The 22,157-nt window shown below is 41.1% G+C and overlaps 1 protein-coding gene across 2 annotated transcripts in view; it reads right to left on the bottom strand.

Annotated features, from left to right (window-relative positions):
- LOC118678021 overlaps positions 1 to 22,157 on the bottom strand; it is a 36,166-nt gene that overhangs the window by 10,546 nt on the left and 3,463 nt on the right. The window contains exons 2-6 of one of the 2 annotated variants that reach the window (XM_036353141.1): positions 11,758 to 11,879; positions 8,631 to 8,769; positions 5,319 to 5,525; positions 5,172 to 5,218; positions 3,582 to 3,692 (exon numbers count right to left, since the gene is read on the bottom strand). In XM_036353141.1, the coding sequence (XP_036209034.1) occupies positions 3,582 to 3,692; positions 5,172 to 5,218; positions 5,319 to 5,525; positions 8,631 to 8,769; positions 11,758 to 11,879 (626 nt within the window). The remainder of the gene's footprint in view (positions 1 to 3,581; positions 3,693 to 5,171; positions 5,219 to 5,318; positions 5,526 to 8,630; positions 8,770 to 11,757; positions 11,880 to 22,157) is intronic. The other variant, XM_036353142.1, reaches the window with a different exon arrangement.

Genomic DNA, 22,157 nt, shown 5'->3' with positions numbered 1-22,157 from the left:
GGTCTAGAACAGGGGTGGGCAAACTTATTGACTCGAGGGCCACAATGGGTTCTTAAACTGGACCGGAGGGCCGGAACAAAAGCATGGAGGGAGTGTTTGTGTGAACTAATATAAATTCAAAGTAAACATCATTACATAAAAGGGTACGGTCTTTTTTTTTTTTTTTTTTAGTTTTATTCATTTCAAACGGGCCAGATCCGGCCCACAGGCAGTAGGTTGCCCACGGCTGTCTAGAATCTCTGAAGCATAGGTTTAACATGTTCCTGAACACAGAAAAAAGTTAATCATTTTAAACTTCCTAAATATGTAGCTTAGATATAAAACAGGTATGTAAATTAACCTACTGATACAACATAGCTTTCACATAATTTCCTTTTTCTTTCCCATCTCTGTTCACTCCCCCCATCCCCACCCCACAGGTAAGTTAAAAAAGAATCAGGTGGATCAATTAATTATGGCAACTGACATAAGTGCTTGCTCTAGAGCAGCGGTTCTCAACCTGTGGGCTGCCAACCTGTGGGTCGCGACCCCTTTGGGGGTCGAACGACCCTTTCACAGGGGTCGCCTAAGACCATCGGAAAAGACATATATAATTACATATTGTTTTTGTGATTAATCACTATGCTTTAATTATGTTCAATTTGTAACAATGAAATTAGGGGTCACCACAACATGAGGAACTGTATTAAAGGGTCGCGGCATTAAGAAGGTTGAGAACCACTGCTCTGGAGGTTCCAGGGAAATCCCAAGGAATGGTTCTGAACAAAATGAATGCTAACAACGTGGAGGCCACAAGGCAACTAAGATCAATTTAACCAGTTTCTAATGGCCATCTCTTATGTACTAGATACTGTGTAGGGAAATATACCATGATGAATGAGATATCTACAATATCTACTCTCAAATACGCTATAATCTAGTAATGGGATGAAACAGCTATGCTGATAACTCTATAAAAAATGCCATAAAAAAAAAAAAAAAAAAAAGCAGGATATGGCCCAGCCGGCGTGGCTGTCAGTGGTTGAGTGTTGAACTATGAACCAGGAGGTCACGGTTTGATTCCTGGTCAGGGCACATGCCTGGGTTGCAGGCTAGATCCCCATTGTGGGGCATGAAGGAGGCAGCTGATCAATGATTTTCTCATCATTGATGTTTCTATCTCTCTCCCCCTCTCCCTTTCTCTCTGAAATCAATAAAAATATATTTAAATCTATCCTATATAATAAAAGGCTAATATACAAATAGACCGAATGGCGGAACAACCAGTTGCTATGACGTGCGCTGACCACCAGGGGGCACACGCGGAACATAGCAGGCGTCAGCAGCAGGCGGCAAAGCACAGAACATGGCGGGCATCGGCTGCAGCGGGATGATGGAGCAGGAGAGCGGGGGCGCCAGATCAAGGTGGGTTGCCGGTCACTGTCATTGGGGTGAGCCTCTGGTGGTTACTGAAAATTCTTTGCCCCTGCGCGCCACAGTCCTGCCCGGTGCTTGCAACTGTTGCCGGCGCTAGCCCCACTCGCACCCGCTGCCGGCACTGGAGCTGCTGCTCACACCTGCTGCCAGTGCCCAGCACCAGACTTGATCGCCCCTCAGGGCTTCTCCACATCCCCCTGCTCCTGAGGGACAACTGGGGCAGCAGCTGCCTTTCACACCCGCTGCTGGCGAAGGGCCCGCTCACACCCACTGCTGGTGCCCAGTGCCAGTCCCGACCGCTTGGCACTGTTAGTGGGTGTGAGCAGTGGCTGCCGGCCCTCATTGCCCCTGAGTGTTTTTCTACCTCCCCCTGCTCCTGAGGGGCAATCTGGGCAGTAGCCGCTGCTCGCACCTGCTGACAGTGCTGGCCCCACTTGTACTTGCTGCTGGCGCCGGCCCCAATCGCTCCATGCGAGCGGGACCAGTGCCGTCAGCGCATGGGATCAGAGGTGGCGGCGGGAATGGGGCTGCCAGCAGACAGCGGACAGGAGGGGCCGGGTGGGGGCGCGGAGGATGGGCCAAGACCCACCCCTGTGCCCACCACAGCCTTGTGGCCCACAGTTCCTTTTAAGTTGCACAAATTTGTGCACTGGGCCCCTAGTGTGTGTGTGTGTGTGTGTGTGTGTGTATATATATATATATATATATATATATATATATATATATATATATATAATAAAGGATCATTACTGAAATGATAAGTATTACTTCATTAACCAAAAAACTTCCTTTCCCTTTTCTGTTATTTTTCCCTTTATATATAGCAGCGATTTTCAACCAGTGTGCCACAAGAATTTTTAAAACATGCAATAAATACCTGATTATTTAGTGAGGGACACTGACTTCTTTTCCCTTAGATTATCAAATTAAAAAATGAGCCCTAACCGGTTTGGCTCAGTGGATAGAGCGTCAGCCTGCGGACTCAAGGGTCCCAGGTTCGATTCCGGTCAAGGGCATGTACCTTGGTTGCGGGCACAACCCCAGTAGGGAGTGTGCAGGAGGCAGCTGATCGATGTTTCTAACTCTCTATCCCTCTCCCTTCCTCTCTGTAAAAAAATCAATAAAATATATTTTAAAAAAAATGACAACAGCCAACACGCCAATAGTGGTTGGTGTGAATGCCCTGTCTTGAACTATAAATATCTATATATATATATAAAAGCCTAAGTGACCGTTACGACAGGCCCATAGCTATGACATGCACTGATCACCAGGGAGCAGATGCTCAATGCACTGCACTCCTACAGCCAACCTCCTGCAGTCCCTCCCCGCAACTGGCCGGCCCGAGGGACCCCACCCATGTACGATTTCGTGCACCGGGCCTCTAGTATAGGTCGTAAAATAGAGCTGCATCTTTTTAGTCACATCGCTTAATAAGGATATATCTGATTGGTTAATTCTTGGTACTAGAAATCCTTATATACAAGTATAGGCACCTGATTTTTTTTAAAAGTCACTTTGGAGCAAAAAATGTAGGTAATTGCTATTATTACTTTTTTTGTAGTTCAATCAAAATTATATCTTTTTTTTAGGTCAGATTGGCAAAAAGAAAATGTATTTTTTAGTGTGCTACAGAATTTTAGTGATTAGTTTATGTGGGCCATGAGATGAAAAAGGTTAAAAACTGCTAACATATAAGAAAGACAGAAAACTCTGTTGAAGCCCAAACTAGGGCATCATTTCCCTATAAATTGCTATTCTGTGGCAGCCACAATTCCTCCTGAAAGCTTACAAAACAGAAGATAAAGAGTTGTGAGCATTACTAACCTGTTTGCTTACTTTCTACATTCAGAGATTAATTAAATACACTTCTGACCAACATCTTGAGATTCAAAAATGCTGCTAGCATTATTAAAGCTGATATGAAGCAAACTAAGAAAAAAACCTACTTCCTAATAAAATCGGGGAGGAGAGAAATATGTGAGTGGGATATAATGATAATAATTAATCTTTATTAATGTTTTAAAATATTAAGTCAACTCAAATCTGTTTCTACAAAACAGCAACTAAGAATAGATTCAAAAAGATTTTCCAACTACAATGCAGAAGAAGTTGCCTAAATTATGCTATACAATGAACAACAAAATATATATTTGAAAGGGTACCTTTATTCTGTCAGTGAACTGGTATTTTTTTATGATCATTTCCTGCAACTGGCAAAAGTCTCCATTCAATTCTACTCCATACAGTTGCAATGCTGAACTGTAAAGATAACCCTAAAATATGAGAATATATTAGGATACAAATGAATTAACTTTTTATTGTGGTTTACTTCTAATTGAAATTTAAAAAGTCAAACTTTAAAAAATAGAATTCAATAAAGTAAGGATAAATAACATCTTGTAGTTTATGTAAAACTGACAACTTTAAGAACTTGAAGACTTACTGATCAAGAACTTCATTGTAGTTCTTTGCCATTATTTAATAATTTCCATTATTTAAAAGTAATTATATTTTAAAGATTGATTTCTTACTTTTTTCTGATAAAACTGTGCACTCAACAAAAGTGAAAATGAGAAAAGTGATCATATATAGATTCTTCATTTACCACCCTATTTCTGTAACTTCTTTGGAAGTTGCTTCAGGGAAAAGCAAGAAAGGAATAAACCTGTGGAGACCATAATTGGAAAATCATGCAGCCTGACAACAGAGGAAGGTTGCTGGAGGTATGTTCTGTTTGGCTTATGGAAGTCAGCCTGGCAATCTGCCAAAATAATGACCAATTAGTTTTCAAGGATAATCAAGAATTGACTGTATATTGTTATGTATCTATTTTGGTTTCAATAACAAAACAATATCTGGAAGAAATGGTCAAATCATATTCTGAATACCATTTTACATCAACTAACACCTAGGTGTAAACCAATTTATATTTACAGCTCATCATGGATTTTAGAATATGTACAACAGAGCATACGTAGGCATTCAAAAATCTTTGTTGACTGAATCAGTGACCTAATAAGAACAACAATATGTTTAAATTATTTAATACTGCCACACACCTGCATAGCCAATTATTTCAGCTATATAGTTTTTTAACAAATAAAAAAACAAACAGACAACAGTGGACAAAATATGGTAAACAATCATAATCTCTAATGTTCTCCAAAGAAAACTACCTGACAATTGTGTACTTTTCCATTATGGCTATCTTTTCTAATCACAGAATAAAAGTTTTAGTACTGAACAATAAATGAAGCATCAAAGAGTTAACTGTTTCTGTTTGGGGCGGGCAACAATGCTGGGAACTGATAGTGCCTGTTTCTGGCATGAGCCTCTCCTGCTGTTGGCCACATGTTTTAACAAGTCTGCTAATGACAAGCAGAAACCACATTTCAGTTTTTTGATTAAACCATTTAAGAACATTAAGAATACTCGTGATTTAAATTTTTTAAAAGGTCATATTGACGTGATATTTCAGAAACAAATGTCTACATTCAAACTTTGGATGACAGAAAATTGGAGCAAGATGTGTCCTTGGATATCATTTCGTTTGCTCACTTACAGGGGAGGAACTTGAAGCCCAGAGGTGTTAGGTAACTTGCTTATGGCCATGGGCAATTTCCTAGGTCAAGTAAACTTGTCAGTTTTATAAGAGCGCTTACCAATGCTAGTATACAATTTTAGCACAGTACAAGGAAAACAGGGTTAAAGGGCAGTGGTGACTACAAAGCAGCAAAGTGTTTGAGGGTTACCTGCTTCTGTTTTGTTGATATTTCTTCCTCTGAGTCACAGAGACAAACTAATAAAGGAAATCAGAGAGCTGGCCTTTGAAATTCCAAACTCAATATACTACTTTAATTTTATTATTGTTACTCTAATAAATAAAACCAAGCTGTCACCTTGGATGGTGGCAGGCAAAACTGTTGTTAGCAGGAGAAGAAAGTATTTTCCAAATGTTGAGTATGTCCATAAGCTGGACTTTACCCCATAAAGGACTGTGCCAAGCCTGGAGCCGACGTCAACCAAGAGCTTTCCCGACAGATCAGGGAGTACGTGATGGTATATGAACTTCAATTCCATGAGAGAGAAGGAATGAGAAATAAATCCTGCAGAATTAGAACAAAATGAACAAATTCTGCGTGGGTACTAACAATTCAATTCTGTATTTCTAAATCTTCACCTATATTTATAAAGAACTAGAGGCCCAGTGCACGCCAGCCGGGGCCTACCTTCCCATAGTTGGCCAGCCGGCCCCACCCCTTGGTCAAACTCCCTGTCAAGGGGATAATTTGCATATTGGGCTTTTATTATATAGGATATTTCACGTTTTCATTTTCTTATTCAATGAAAGGCAGTCAGAGGTTATTTAGAAAAACTTAATGTGATAATTTTTCACTCATTTACTCTGAGTTGTATTGGAGAAGAATAAACATAAAGTCTGACATTTTATTTTACTTATTTATTTTTTTAAAATATATTTTATTGATTTTTTTAGAGAGGAAGGGAGAAGGATAGAGAGTTAGAAACATCAATGAGAGAGAAACATCAATCAGCTGCCTCCTGCACTCCCCCTACTGGGGATGTGCCCTCAACCAAGGTACATGCCCTTAACCAGAATCAAACCTGGGACCCTTGAGTCCGCAGGCTGATGCTCTATCCACTAAGCCAAACCGGTTAGGGCAGTCTCTGACATTTTAAAAGACCTCTAAGGGAACAGCTACTCAGCTGCCTGTCCCTATCCTATGCCCCTCATTCCCCCGCCCGGCCCCATGACCTGCTGTTTGTTGGGACTGCTTCCCAACTCCCATTCCATCCGGCATCTCACCTTACCCCAGAGCCAATCACAGAACTGCCGCACACTGCTGCACAGACTGTGGACGACCAAATGAATGACCACTCAGGATGTGCGCAATGTGGCAGCCCTGAGTGCAGAAGAGGGCAATGTGGAAGGTTAAGATGCTCCCAACACGGTTCTGATTTCCCTTCGTTTAATTGCTATAACTTCTAGCCTCCTACCCCATTTTCTCACTCCTTTATTTCTATAATGAAATATCTGAGAGAGCCTGAGTATGTTTTTCCTCCCTCCCTTCCTCCCTCCTTCCTTCCTTCCTTCCTTCCTTTTCTTTCTTTTCTTCTTCCTTTCTTCCTTCCTTCCTTCCTTTCCCTCCCTCCCTCCCTCCCTTCCTTCTTTCTTTCTGAAACTGAGGTAACTTAAAAACTTAATATATTATGTTTTATGTAACATAATGGTCCGGAAGGAAAGAAACTTTGGTCATAACTAATAGACTGCGGCAAAGAAAATGGAAGCACACAGGCTACTCAGCTCGATGAAAATAAAGGGTATGACTGGACCTCAGAAGTAGCGGGGGGCCTTTGACCACCATAGTTCTTCTCTCCCTAGGATCTTCACCTTTACTACCATCTGTGCCACATTAGTGCTTCTGCCCTGGGCTACAGAGTCATCATTAGCAGCTAGATAAGCGCCCTGTCAAAAAGGGAAGGAGAGTCCCACATCCTGATAACTTTTTCAGATTCATTATGGTTATCTGGGTGGGTGTGGATACCCAGTCACTATTTACAACTTGATTTTTGTGGGAAAATGAATTCTATTCTTCAAATTTTTATTTGTTGAACATAGCTCTTCTATACATTTTGATAAATCAGGTCTTATATGCTGTTATAGTTATAATTCACTTTTTAGTTTTCTCTCTATTGTTCTTAAGTCCTTCTCTATTTGAGTTTCAACTACCTCCAATGGAAACCAATGGACTTTACCCCATAAAGGACTACCTAAAAAATAACCTTAGCTCTGGCTGGTTTGGCTCAGTGGATAGAGCATCGGCCTGTGGACTAAAGGGTCCCAGGTTTGATTCTGGTCAAGGGCACATGCCTGGGTTGTGGGCTCGATCCCCAGTGGGGAGCACGCAAGAGGCAGTCAATCAATAATTCTCTCTCATCATTGATGTTTCTATCTCTCTATCCCTTTCCCTTCCTCTCTGAAATATATATATAATTTAAATAAACAAATAAACCTTAAATCAATAAATCAGGGACGTTTAACCCCAATTATAATACAGGTACAATATATTTTTATTAGCAACATATTACCAATTTGGTAACAGTAAACTTTTGAGAATGATATTATCTAGGGTCAGTAGTATGAGAACAAGGAAACACACCTGGAGAATAGCACACTCTAAGTAATAAACCTAAGGTAGTAGGGAGATTGAAATAGCATGTCTAAAGTAACAGCCTAAACAATCATATCCAGTTTGAACAAAGAATATATTAACAGAAGAGCTACACTGTAGCAGCATGGAGTCAGTCTAGCTTGCTATTTGGGACACAGGTACTGCATCTGAGGGGCAGAGATGCAGGAAAATTTCTGTCACTGGAGTTGGTTTCCTGTTATGGACTAGAGATGCTCTACTAGGTCAAATCATGGCCTGAATAAACTCTTTCTCAAGATTACCCATCATTGTCCTCTTAGTCCATGTTCATCCAACAATATTGCTCATCCAACAATACTTCTCAAGTAGATGTTTTCATAGGGAGAACATTCGGTCCCCTTGACTATATTAAACTAATATAACTATATTTCTCTTGTAAATAAATCTGCATATGCTTTATATGTGAATTTCTGTTGAGTATGGAAAGGATGAGTCAGTTTCCTTGTACTTAGTCACTTCTGATTAGTTTCTGGACCTGCAAAGTCACTGGTGATTAAACAGTTTCTGTGAGCCCTAACTGGTTTGGCTCAGTGGATAGAGCGTCGGCCTGAGGACTCAAGGGTCCCAGGTTCTATTCCGGTCAAGGGCATGTACCTTGGTTGCGGGCACATCCCCAGTGGGAAGTGTGCAGGAGGCAGCTGATCGATGTTTCTCTCTTGTTGATGTTTCTAACTCTATCCCTCTCCCTTCCTCTCTGTAAAAAATCAATAAATATATATTTTTTTAAACCAAAAAAACAAAAACAAAAAACAACCAGTTACTGTGAAAAGTAGAGATACCCTTCTGGGAGACATTAAATGCCCTGACTTCCTAAACAATATTTCCATTTAGTCTCCCTAACTGCAATAATTGGTAATGGCTATGCTGTAGGTTGGCCTTTGCTTTCAGAAAACATTGAAAGACCGTCAGTAATTTGCATACTCAAGACATTTAAGGAAAAGTACACACAAAGTCATCAGGTTTGCATACTTGAGTGCTGACCTAAAGGTGCTGTCTGGTATGAGCCACACACCACACAATAGTTTCTGCTCATTTTTCCTTCCTCACATAATGAATCAATAGAATCTTCATCATAAAGGAATGCATCTACATGAACTGTGGGTTCTGGCTGCTGCTGGATCTGGTGGAGAGAAGAAACACATCAAAAGAAACAAAGTACAAAGAAGTCTCTTTTTATTGCTAAACTAGAGGCCCAGTGTACGAAATTCATGCACGGGTAGGGTCCCTAGGCCTGGCCACGATCAGGGCTGATTGGGGCCTTCTTTCCCTGGCTGCAGGCCAGGGCCTTCCTTCGTTTCACGCTGCCCCCTGGTGGTCAGCACACGTCATAGCGAGTGATCGAACTCCCAGTCAAACTCCCAAGGGGACACTTTGCGTATTAGCCATTTATATATATAGACTAGGGGCCCAGTGCACGAATTCGTGCAACTTGAAAGGAACTGTGGGCTGCGAGGCTGCGGTGGGCACAGGGCTGGGTCTCGGTCCATCCTCCATGCCCCTGCCTGGCCCCTCCCACTGTGGCTCCTTGGTGCCCTGTCTGCCTTCAGCTCTGCTCCTGCCACCGCCACTCCCATGCGCTGACTCGCTGGCCCTGCTCTCACCCACGGTGCCAGCAGCGGGTGCAAGCAGGGCCAGCGCCGTCAGCAGGTGCAAGTGGTAGTTGCTGCCCCGATTGCTCCTCAGGAGCAGGGGGAGGTGGAGAAATCCTTAGGGGCGATCAGAGCCGGCATCTGCCGCTCGCACCCGCTGATGGGGCCAAGCAATCGGAACCAGCGCAGGGCACTGGCAGCAGGTGTGAGAGGCAGCTGCCAGCCCCAATCTCCCCTTAGGAGCAGGGGAAGGTGGAGAAGCCCAGAGGGGTGATCGGGGCTGGCAGCCGCCACTCACACCCACTGATGGTGCCGAGCGATCGGGGCCGGTGCTGGGCGTTGGCAGTGGATACGCGCAGCAGCTCCAGCGCCAGTAGCAGGTGCGAGCAGGGCTGGTGCCAGCAGCCGGTGCCAGTGCCGGGTGGGACCCCAGTGCACAGGAGCAAAGAATTTTCAGTAATCACCAGAGACTTGCCCTGATGACAGTGACTGCCGCCCCACCTTGGTCTGGCACCCCCGCTCAACTGCTCCACCATCCCACCATGGCCAACACCCGCCATATTCTGCACATGCCTCCTGGTGATCAGTGCACGTCATAGCGACTGGTTGTTCGGTTGTTTGGTTGTTCTGCTGTTCGGTCTATTTGCATATTAGCCTTTTATTATATAGGATAAGGCAAAACATCAGTGGTTCATATGCTAAAATTCTGCCAGCAACAAGGCACAGAAAGACTAGTTTCACTTACATCAGCAACTCTGCCCTTCTTTCATTTTATTTCTGAGACTTTTGGGGGGTGTGAGGGGACCAATTTACTTCATTTGAAGGAAGGATACAAATGAAAGAACATAAGAAAAAGATAAAGGTAACACTAACATGCATGTACTGCTTTGGTGACCAGGGAAGTGACCCCTGTGGCTATGGGAAGCCAGTCTAAGGCTGAACTCTCATCACTGTCTCTCAGAGTGTGCTTGTCAAAGAGACACTCTGCCATCCAGATTAGAAGTGCCCATCTCGCATAGTCACCCAATTCTTTAATGGATTTCATCTGCTCATTCAGGTAATGAATCTCAATGAAGTTACACAAATGGGAGTCACTTTGTTAGTGGACAACTTTTTATTTGACCTGTAATTATGCAAAACATGGCAATGAGAAATATATACAATTTTAGTTGAAAGGAGTATTTTGAGACCATCTTGTCCATCCAAAGCAGTATATTTTACAAGTACAGAAACTGATACCCAGAGAGATTTCTCCAAAGAAATGACAGTAGCTAGTAAGAGGGGTCAAAATGGAAACTAATACCAGCTCTTCTGAGTACTCCATGTCAGTGACTTACTCATCAAAATACTTAGCAAGAAATCTTTGCTTAGAGGAAAAGTTTTCAAATAATAATGTTAGTAAACCTTCATGCTTACAAATTATGGCCCTCTATTAATACTAGTGGTAACAGCAAGTGGCTACAAAGAAAAAAATTTTGTCTGATTCCTTCTACCTTGATTATGGTAAAGTATCAACCTATCTGCTTGGAAACTTACAAAATTATATCTATATCTACACACACACACACACACACACACACACACACACATATACACACACACAATCTATATTACAAGTACATAAAATGTATGAACAAACACAAGGACCAGAAGGAAAGAAAAGAAAATAAAAAGTGTGTGAAATTTAGCATATGGAATTGTGGGTTGATCATTAACATGCAATGAATACTTTTTCCTCATTTTATGGATTGTGGTATACCATGATACCAATAAGTTTGTTTTGTCAATAACATCCAATATTAGATATTTCTCTCAGTTTTAATACTACTCATTATTTTCCTCCTTTGAGAATCCACTTGAATGAGCAGATGTTTACTAAGATTTGCTAACTGTTCACAACGTGCACAATACTGTTAAAAATGTACAGGATTTAGTTCCTCTGCTTAGAAAAACCATATGGAGGGTTGCTATTTTCAAATCAGTGGGAGAAGACATTATTATCATTAGCTTTGCTTTAGGAAACAATATGTATAGCATTTGTAATCCCATAGGAGTTGGGATTTGAAGGGACTTGAATGAGGGGTTGTTTGGAGAAGATAAATGAGAACTAATTCTAGGAATAAACAAATAGAAGAATAAGCAAAAATTGTACAATGCAAATGTAGGAGAAGGAAACAAAGACGTAAACTTCACCATTGATAAAAGTGAAGGAAATAAAACAGGGAAGAGAAAATCAGGACAGTGATACAGGCAGGACCAGATTACTGTTGGATTGTGATTTTGGAAGGAGGTTGAGTGCTTGGCAAACAGATATCCTCAAAAAAATGTCTGTTGAGTGAAAAATACTGGGAAGCCAGAGGGCTTAGAGACTCAAAAGAATCAGGAACATGGTTGAAGCACTATATGAAAATTATTTAAAGCAGAATTCAGGACTATAAGTCTGAAGAGACTACGGGGTTAGGAAAGAACTGGAGAATTCTCAAGTAGCACTAAGAGTAAATTAATAATAATGTACTTACTTTTTGGAGGGCTAGATGTTCTGAGGAAAGCATGGTTTCTAGAGGTAAGCAATTCCGAAGATCTTCTGCTATGCTTTTCAACATACTGTCATTATTATCGTGAGTGAACTCATCAAAATCTCCTGGAACAAAAAAGGAAAAAAATAGCTTTTATGATTGTAGTCAGGTAGCTGGAGAAATCAGTGAAAAGTTACAAAGCAAGCCAATAGCAGCACAAGGAAATAACCTAGGTTTTGTGCCTCTAAATCAGCAGTTCTCAACCTGTGGGTCGCGACCCCTTTGGGGGCTGAACGACCCTTTCACAGGGGTCGCCTAAATACATCCTGCATATCAGATATTTATATTACGATTCATAACAGTAACAAAATTACAGTTATGAAGTAGCAACTAAAATAATTTTATGGTTGGGGGTCACCACAACATGAGGAACTGTATTAAAGGGTCGCGGCATTAGGAAGGTTGAGAACCACTGCTCTAAATAAAGGTATTGCTCTTTTCCACTATACCACTCTGTGTCCCTACATAAAAACGTTCTTTCTCTGCATAATTTCCCTTTGAGCAGCACTGGTATATATAAAGATTTATTACTTAGTTCTCTGAAGTGATGCGGGAAGGAAAGTCTTTTAGCTCTTTTTTCTTTCCTCACCTATATAGTATAACCTAAGCTGGGGCTTCAAAGTATTTCTAGGAGGAGGCTGAATATAAATTCTAGAAAAACAAAAGTAGTATTGCCCTGACCAGTTTGGCTCAGTGGATAGAGCGTCACCCTGCGAACTGAAAGGTCCCGGGTTTGATTCTGGCCAAGGGCATGTACCTTGGTTGCGGGCACATCCCCAGTCGGGGGTATGCAAGAGGCAGCTGATCGATGTTTCTCTCTCATCGATGTTTCTAACTCTCTATCCCTCTCCCTTCCTCTCTGTGAAAAATCAATAAAATATATTTAAAACAAAACAAAAATAGCATTAAGATTCACTCTGGCCACACAGAGTACAACTCCTCAGATCCATAAGGGACACACTCAGGGGGCAGACTCAGTGAGCACCAAAGACCCACTGAAGTAAGTCTTGCCCCAGAAGGGTGTCTCCAGCACAGAAGTTCTCCCACTGCAGACACAGCTGATTCTCACAGCCAATTGGCCTGGAGGTCAATTCCTCCCAGTGATACCTACAACAATCAAGGCTTAACTATAACAAGACTATGTACAAAGCCCACAAAGGGGTGCACCAAAAGTGTCCACCTCACGTAATTGGGGAGGCTGAGCCACTAGGCCAGCCGTGGGCAAACTACGGCTCGCGGGCCGGATCTGGCCCGTTCGGCTGTTCTATCCGGCCCGCGGAGCTGAAAGAGCGGAGGGTTCTCTTGCTCTCCCCTCCGCTCCTTCACCAGCAGCAGTGTTAACATGTATTAGTTCACACAAACACTCCATCCATGCTTTTGTTCCGGCCCTCCGGTCCAGTTTAAGAACCCATTGTGGCCCTCGAGTCAAAAAGTTTGCCCACCCCTGCACTAGGCCTTATAGGACACTTAGCACAGAAAGCCACTCTATCAACACAGGGAAGCATAAAAAATGTGGAGACAAAGAAACAGGTCACAAATGACAGAAATGGAGGAAAGCAAACTACAGAATATAGAGTTCAAAACCACACTTTTAAGGTTTTTCAAGAATTCTCTAGAAACCGCCGATAAATTTAGTGAGACCCTCAAAAAATCTAGTGAGACCCTCGAGGATATGAAAAAGGACCAACTAGAAATTAAGCATACACTGACTGAAATAAAGAATATTATACAGAGTTCCAAAAGAAGACTAGAGGATTGCAAGAATCAAGTCAAAGATTTGAAATACGAAGAAGCAAAAATCACCCAACCGGTAAAACAAAAAGAAAAAAGAATCCAAAAATATGAAGATAGTGTAAGGAGCCTCTGGGACAACTTCAAGCATACCAACATCTGAATTATAGGGGTGCCAGAAGAAGAGAGAGAGCAAGATATTGAAAACCTATTTGAAGAAATAATGACAGAAAACTTTCCCTACCTGGTGAAAGAAATAGACTTACAAGTCCAGGAAGCATAGAGAACCCCAAACAAAAGGAATCCAAAGAGGACCACACCAAGACACATCATAATTAAAATGCCAAGGGCAAAAGACAAAGAGAGAATCTTAAAAGCAGCAAGAGAAAAACAGTCAGTTACCTACAAGGGAGTACCCATACAACTGTCAGCTGATTTCTCAACAGAAACTTTGCAGGCCAGAAGGGAGTGGCAAGAAATATTCAAAGTGATGAATGTCAAGAACCTACAACCAAGATTACTTTATCCAGCAAAGCTATCATTCAGAATTGAAGGTCAGATAAAAAGCTTCACAGATAAGAAAAAGCTAAAGGAGTTCATCACCACCAACCCAGGATTATATGAAATGCTGAAAGGAAAGAAGAGGAAGAAGAAGAAAAAGGTAAAGATACAAATTATGAACAACAAATACACATCTATCAACAAGTGAATCTAAAAATCAAGTGAATAAAAAATCTGATGAACAGAATAAACTGGTGAATATAATAGAATCAGAGGCATAGAAAGGGAGTGGACTGACTATTCTCAGGGGGGAAAGGGGTGTGAGGGGTGCGGACAGAGAGTGGACAAAAATCGTACACCTATGGATGAGGACAGTGGGGGGGGGGGAGGTAAGGGCAGAGGGTGGGGTGGGAACCGGGTGGAGGGGAGCTATGGGGGGAAAAAAGAGGAACAACTGTAATAATCTGAACAATAAGGATTTAATTATTAAAAAAAAAAGAAAGAAACCTTTAAAAAAGAGAGAAGAAAAAGAAAAAAAAGAAACAAAGAGAAAGGACCCAAATAAAAAAATCAGAAACAAAAGTTGTGAAGTAACAACTAACACCACAGAAATACAAAGGTTTTTAAGAAAATACTATGAACAACTATATGACAACAAGCAGGACAACCTGGACAAAATGGACAAAATCCTAGAAAAATACAATCCTCTAAAACTGAATCAGGAGGAATCAGAAAATCTGAATAGTCCAATAACAACAGTTGAAGTTGAAGCAGTAATTTTAAAAAACTCCCAGGAAATCAACAAAAGGAAGACAAAGAACCCAATTACAAGATGGGCAGAGGACCTAAATAGACACTTCTCCAAAGAGGACATGCAAATGGCCAAGAGACATATGAAAAAATGTTTAAAGTCACTAATTTTCAGAGAAATGCAAATTAAAATGACAATATGGTACCACCTCACACCTGCCAGAATGGCTACCATTAATAAATCAACAAACAAGTGCTGGCAAGGATGTGGAGAAAAGGGAACCCTAGTTCATTGCTGGTAGGAATGCAAGCTGGTACAACCACTATGAAAAACAGTGTAGAGTTTCCTCCAAAAATTAAAAATGGAACTGCCATTTAACCCAGTAATCTCGATTCTAGGAATATACCCTAAGAAGCCAGAAATACCAATCAGAAGGAATATGCACCCGTATGTTCATAATAGTATTATTTACAATAGCTAAGATCTGGAAACAGCCCAAGTATCCATCAGTAGATGAAAGGATTAGAAAACTAGTACACTTACACAATGGAATATTTATGCAGCTGTAAAAAAAAGAAGGATCTCTTACCCTTCAAGACAGCATGGAGGGACTTGGAGAGTATTATGCTAAGCAAAATAAAATCAAAGAAAGACAAGTATCACATTATCTGACTCATACTTGGAATCTAATGAACAAAATAAAATGAACAAAAAAGATCAAGAGACATGGAAGCATGCAATAGACTGACATATTTCAGAGGGGGGCGAAGCAGGGGCCAGATTAGTCAATGAACATATCTGCATATATGCATAGCTCATAGACAATAGTGCAGGGAAGGCCAGGAGAGGGGACAGAAGCGAAGTGGAAGGTGTAAATGGGGGGAAAGGGACGGAAGAGGGGACATCTGTTATACTTTCAGCAATAAAGGTAAATTAAAACCAAAACAACAACAAAAAACCTCCCAGGAAATAAAAGCCCTGGCCCGAATGGCTCCACAGTGAACTTTTACCAAATATTCAAAGAAGTAACACCTATCTTCCTCAAACTATTCCAAAAAAATTGAAAAGGAAGGAACACTTCTAAGCTCTTTTTATGAGGCCAGCATTATCCTAAGTCCAAAACCAGATAAAGACACTACAAAGAAAGAGAATTACAGTCCAATACCCTGATGAACATAGATGCTAAAATCCTCAACAAAATATTAGCAAATTGGATCAAGCATTATATTAAAAAGATCAAATATCATGATTTCAGGATTGCAAGGCTGATATAATATTCACAAATCAATAAATGTGATACATCACGTAATCAAATTGAAAAATAAAAATCAAATGATCATATTAATAGATGCAAAAAGAGCATTTAGACAAAGTGCAACACCCATTTTTGAAGAAAAAAAAACTCTCAGCAAAGTGGATATAGAAGAATCATACACGCCTCAACATAATAAATGCCTTACAGGGCAAACCTACAGCCAACATCATACTCAATGGGTAAAAACTATAACCATTTCCCCTAAGAACAGGAACAAGACAGGGTTGACTGCTTTCAGCACTTTTATCAATACAGTAGGTCCTAGGGTTACGTCGGAGATCCGTTCCTATGGCACGATGTAATGCAATTTTCGCCGTAAGTCAGAACCCACCTACATAAGCACCTACGTCCTCACATGGAGCACATACACAGCAGTAATGAAGTGAAACAGTAAAAAAAATTTAAAAGAAAGATAACAATTGCTGACCTTTACTTGTGGTAAATAAATAATAAAAAACAAAGCACATATGTACATGCGTTGAAATGATGGAACTTTTTTTTTTTTTTATAACTAAATGGGACGTGACCACGAAACGACATACGTCAAGTCCAACATAACCCAAGGACTGTCTGTATAGTACTGGGAGTCCTAGCCAGAGTGATCAGACAAGAAAAAATAAAAGACATCCAAATTGGAAAGGAAGATATTTAACTGTCATTATTCTCAGATGACCTGATATTGTACATAGAAAACACTAAAGAGTCCACCAAAAAACTACCAGATTTAATAAATGAATTCCAAGATGTGGCAGGATACAAAATTAACACCCAGAAATCAATGGCACTTATACATCAACTAGAAGCCCGGTATATGAAATTCATGCACAGGTAGGATCCCTAGGCCTGGCCGGCGATGAGGGCCGATTGGGGCCTTCCAGCTGTCAGCCAGGGCCTCTCTTCTGGCTGCTGGCCAGGGCCTGCCTTCCCCGGCTGCTGGCTAGGGCCTTCCTTCGTTCCGCACCGCTCTCTGGTTGTCAGTGCACCTCAAACCGAGCGATCGAACTCCCAGTCTCCCAGTCAAACTCCCGAGGGAACAATTTGCATATTAGGCTTTTATAAATATATATCTCAGGAAGAGAATTTTTTTTAAAAAAACCCATTTACCATTGTTACAAAAACTTTAAGAAACTTAAGCCTGGGTCACAGGTTTGGTACCTAGGAGGCAGCCAATCAATGTTGATGTTTCTCTCTCTTCAATGTTTCTATTTCTCTCTCCTTTCCTCTCTCTCTAAAATCAATAAAAACATACTTTTTAAACAAAAAAGAATATATGTGTTCATGCATTGGTAGAATTAACATCATTAAAATGTCCATACTACCCACCCAAAGCAATCCATAGATGCCATGCAATCCCTATAAAAATACCAATGGCATATTTCACAGATCTACAACAAACACTGCAAAAATTTATATGAAACAAAACAAGATCCTAAATAGCCACAGAAATCTTGAGAAAGGAGAACAAAGTTGGAGGGATCACAATACCGGATATCAAGCTATATTACAAAGCCACTGTAATTACAACGACCTGGTACTGTCATAAGAACAGGCATTTGTAGATCAATGGAACAGAACAGAGACCCCAGAAATCAACCCAAGCCATTACACTCAATTAATATTTGACAAAGGCAGCAAGAGCATACAATGGAGTAAAGACAGTCTCTTCAGTAAATGGTACTGAGAAAACTGAAGGGTACATGCAAAAAAAAAAAAAAATGAAAATAGACTTACCAACTTACACCATACACAACAAATTCAAAATGGATAAGAGACTTAAATGTAAGTCATGAAACCATAAAAATCCTAGAGAGACCATAGGCAGCAAAATCTCAGACATCTCTAGTAGCAATGTTTGCCAATACATCTCCTAGGGCAAGGTAAACAAAGGAGAAAATAAACAAATGAGACTACATCAAAATAAATAGCTTCTGCACAGAAAAGAAACCGGCATCAAACTGAAAAAGGAGCCCACTGTATGGGAGAACATATTCACCAATGATACACCTGATAAGGGGTTAATTCCAAAATATATAAAGTACTCATACAGGTGAACCAAGGAAAGACAAACAACCCAATTAACAAATGGGCAGAGGACCTCAATAGATATGCAAAGAGGACATGCAAATGGCCAAGAGACATACGAAAAAATGCTCAAAATCACTAATCATCAATTGAACGAGAGATGCAAAATATAATGACAGTGTGGTACCACCTCACACCTGCTAGAATGGCTACCATTAATAAATCAACAAACAACAAGTGCTGGTGAGAATGTGAAGAAAAGGGAACCCTAGTATACTGCTGGTGAGAATGCAGACTGGTACAATCACTATGGAAAAGAGTGTGGAGTTTTCTCCAAAAATTAAAAATAGAACTGCCATGCCCAACCGGCATGGCTCAGTATTGAGCGTAGACCTATGAACCAGCAGGTCGTGGTTCAATACCAGGTCAGGGCACATGCCCAGGTTGCAGGCTCAATCCCCAGGGTGGAGCATGCAGGAGGCAGCCGATCAATGATTCTCTCTCATATTGATATTTTCTCTCTCTCTCTCCCTCTCCTTTCCTCGCTGAAATCAGTAAAAAACTGCCATTTGACCCAGTGATCCCACTTCTAGGAATATATCCTAAAAAGCCTGAAACAACAGTAAAAAAGAAAATATACACCCCTATTTTCATAGCAGGGTTATTTATAATAGCTAAGATCTGGAAATAGCCCAAGTGACCATCAGTAGATGAGTGGGTTAAAAAGCCACAGTAACTTTACACAATGGAATACTATGTAGCTGTAAAAAACAAGGATCTCTTACCATTTGAGACAACATGGAGGGACCTGGAGAGTATTATGCTAAGTGAAATAAGCCAGTCAGAGAAAGACAAATACTATATGATCTCACCTATATGTGGAATCTAATGAACAAAATAAAATGACAAACGAAATAGATCCAGAGGCATGGAAGCATGCAACAGAGTAACAATTCTCAGAGGGAATGGGAGGGGGCGGCAGGAAGAGAGTAACCAAAGAATTGATATGCATATATGCATAACCCATGGACGCAGACAATAATGAGGTGAAAGCCTGGGGAGGGGGCGGGAGTAGGGGGGGGAGGTGACATCTGTAATACATTCAACAATAAAGATAAATTTAAAAATAAAAAAGATGAAGAAACAGAAAATATCCAATCATAACAGCAAATATATAATATTTTAAAACATCATTTAAGGAGACTCTGGGAGAATGTCAAGCATACCAACATTTGCATCACGGGGGTGCTAAGAGAAGAGATACAACAAGGAACTGAAAACCTATTTGAAAAAAATAATGAGGAAAAAGAAAATTTTCCTAACCCAGTGAAGGAAATAGATATACAAGTTAAGGAAGTGCAGACAGTCCCAAAGATAAATCCAAAGAGGCCCACACCAACACACATCATCATTAAAATGCAAAAGATTAAAGACAAAGAGAAAAAAAAAGTGGCAAGAGAAAAGCACTTAGCTACCTACAAGGGAGCTCCCATAAGACTGTCAGCTGATTTCTTAACAGAAACTTTGCAGGCCAGATGGGATTAACATGAAATACTCTAAGTGATGAAAAGCAAGAACCTACAACCAAGATTACTCTACCTTGCAAAGCTATCATTTAAAATCAAAGGAGAGCCAAAGAGCTTCCCAGACAAGAAGTTGTTAAAGGAATTCATCACCATCAAACCAGTATTACAAGAAATGTTAAAGGAACTTCTTTAAGACCTGGCTGGTTTGGCTTAGTGGACACAGCGTTGCGACCCTCCAGTTGGAGGGTCGCAGGTTTGATTCTGGTCAAGAGCACATACCTTGGTTGCAGGCTCCATCTCTGGCCCTGGTCAGGCATGTGCAGGAGGCAACCAATCAATGTGTCTTTCTCACATTGATGTTTCTTTTTCACTGTCTCTCCCCCTCCCTTCCACTCTAAAAATCAATGGGAAAATATCCTCAGGTGAGGATTAACAAAAAATTTAAAAAAAAAAAAAAAAAAGTAGCAAGATGCCATGCAAGATTTTTTTTTTAAAAAAAGGAACTTCTTTAAGAAAGGGAAAAAATATAAAAATATGAATAATAAAATGGCAACAACTACATATCTATCAACAATTACTTTTTTTTTTTAATATATTTTATTGATTTTTTACAGAGAGGAAGGGAGAGGGATAGAGAGTTAGAAACATCGATCAGCTGCCTCCTGCACACTCCCTACCGGGGATGCACCCGCAACCAAGGTACATGCCCTTGCCTGGAATTGAACCTGGGACCCTTCATTCCGCAGACCAATGCTCTATCCACTGAGCCAAACCGGTTAGGGCTATCAACAATTACTTTAAATGTAAATGGATTAAATGCTCCAATCAAAAGAAATCATATGGCTGAAAGGAGACCAAAACAAGACCCTTATATGCTATCTATAAGAGACTCACTTCAGATTGAAATACATATGCAGACTGAAAGTAAAGGGATGGAAAAAGGTAGTTCATGAAAATGGAAATGAAAAAAAAAAAGGCTGGGCTAGCAATACTTATACCAGACAAAATATATTTTATTTTTTTTAATCCTCACCTGAGGATATTTTTTCATTGATTTTTAGAGAGAGTAGAAGGCAGGGGGAGAGATACTGAGAGAGGAACATTGATGTAACAGACATATCAATTGGTTGCCTCCTGCAAGAGGCCCTGGTGGCCGGGATGGAGCCTACAACCAAGGTACGTGCCCTTGAGTGGAACTGAACCCAGGACCTTTTAGTCTGCAGGCCGACTGGCACTCTATCCACTGAGCCAAACTGGGGAGGGCCCAGACAAAATATATTTTAAAACAAAGGCTACAATAAGAGATAAAGATGGACCCAGCAATTCCTCTTCTGGGTATTTATCAGAAGAAACCCAAAACATTAAATTGAAAAGACAGAGTGTGGGGGCAAAAGAAGGTTTACAGTTGTGAGTAGGTGAAACAAAGTTTATTCTTGCATTACTATTTATTAACTACTAGAGGCCCAGTGCACAAAATTCTTGCACTGGGGAGGAGGGGTCCCTCAGCCCAGCCTGTGCCCTCTCGCAGTCCTGGACCCCTCACTCCTTTCCACCCGCCTGCTCGCTGCTCCTTAGCACTGCCGCAGAGGCAGGAGAGGCTCCCACCACCCCCACTGCACTCGCCAGCCATGAGCCTGGCTTCTGGCTGAGCAGCACTCCCCCTGTGGAAGTGCACTGACCACCAGGGAGCAGCCTCTGCATTGAGCATCTGCCTCCTGGTGGTCAGTGCACAGCATAGCCACCAGTCGTTTTGGTCGTTCGGCCATAATGGTTGCTTAGGCTTTTATTATATAGATTGTATTATTTTCCACATGAACAACTGTAAATCTACTCCTGCCCAACCCTGTATACATGCATATGTTCACTACAGCATTATTTATAAGATATAGAAGCAACCTAAGTGTCCATCAATATATGAATGAGGATGTGGTAAATATGTACAATGGAAAATGACTCAGCTATAAAAAAAGAATGGAATCTTGCCATCTGCAATAGCATGGATGGGCCTAGAGCAGCCATGGGCAAACTACGGCCCGCAGGCCAGATCCGGCCCGTTTGAAATGAATAAAACTAAAAAAAAAAAAGACGTACCCTTTTATGTAATGATGTTTACTTTGAATTTATATTAGTTCACACAAACACTCCATCCATGCTTTTGTTCCGGCCCTCCGTTCCAGTTTAAGAACCCATTGTGGCCCTCGAGTCAAAAAGTTTGCCCACCCCTGGCCTAGAGGGTATTGTGCTGAGTGAAATAAGACAGAGAAAGACAAATGCCATATGATGTCACTTATATGTGGAATCTAAAAAACACAATAAATGGCCAAGGCCGGTTTGGCTCAGAGGATAGAGCATCGGCTTGCGGACTGAAAGGTCCCAGGTTCGATTCCGGTCAAGGGCATGTACCTGGGTTGCGGGCACATCCCCAGTGGGGGATGTGCAGGAGGCAGCTGATCGATGTTTCTCTCTCATCGATGTTTCTGGCTCTCTGTCTCTCTCC

This window comes from Myotis myotis, unplaced genomic scaffold (assembly GCF_014108235.1).
Source record: "Myotis myotis isolate mMyoMyo1 unplaced genomic scaffold, mMyoMyo1.p scaffold_m19_p_1, whole genome shotgun sequence".
Classification (NCBI taxonomy): Eukaryota; Metazoa; Chordata; class Mammalia; order Chiroptera; family Vespertilionidae; genus Myotis; species Myotis myotis.
The sequence above is the reverse complement of the archived record's forward strand: the minus strand, read 5'-3'. Positions and strand labels throughout refer to the sequence as shown.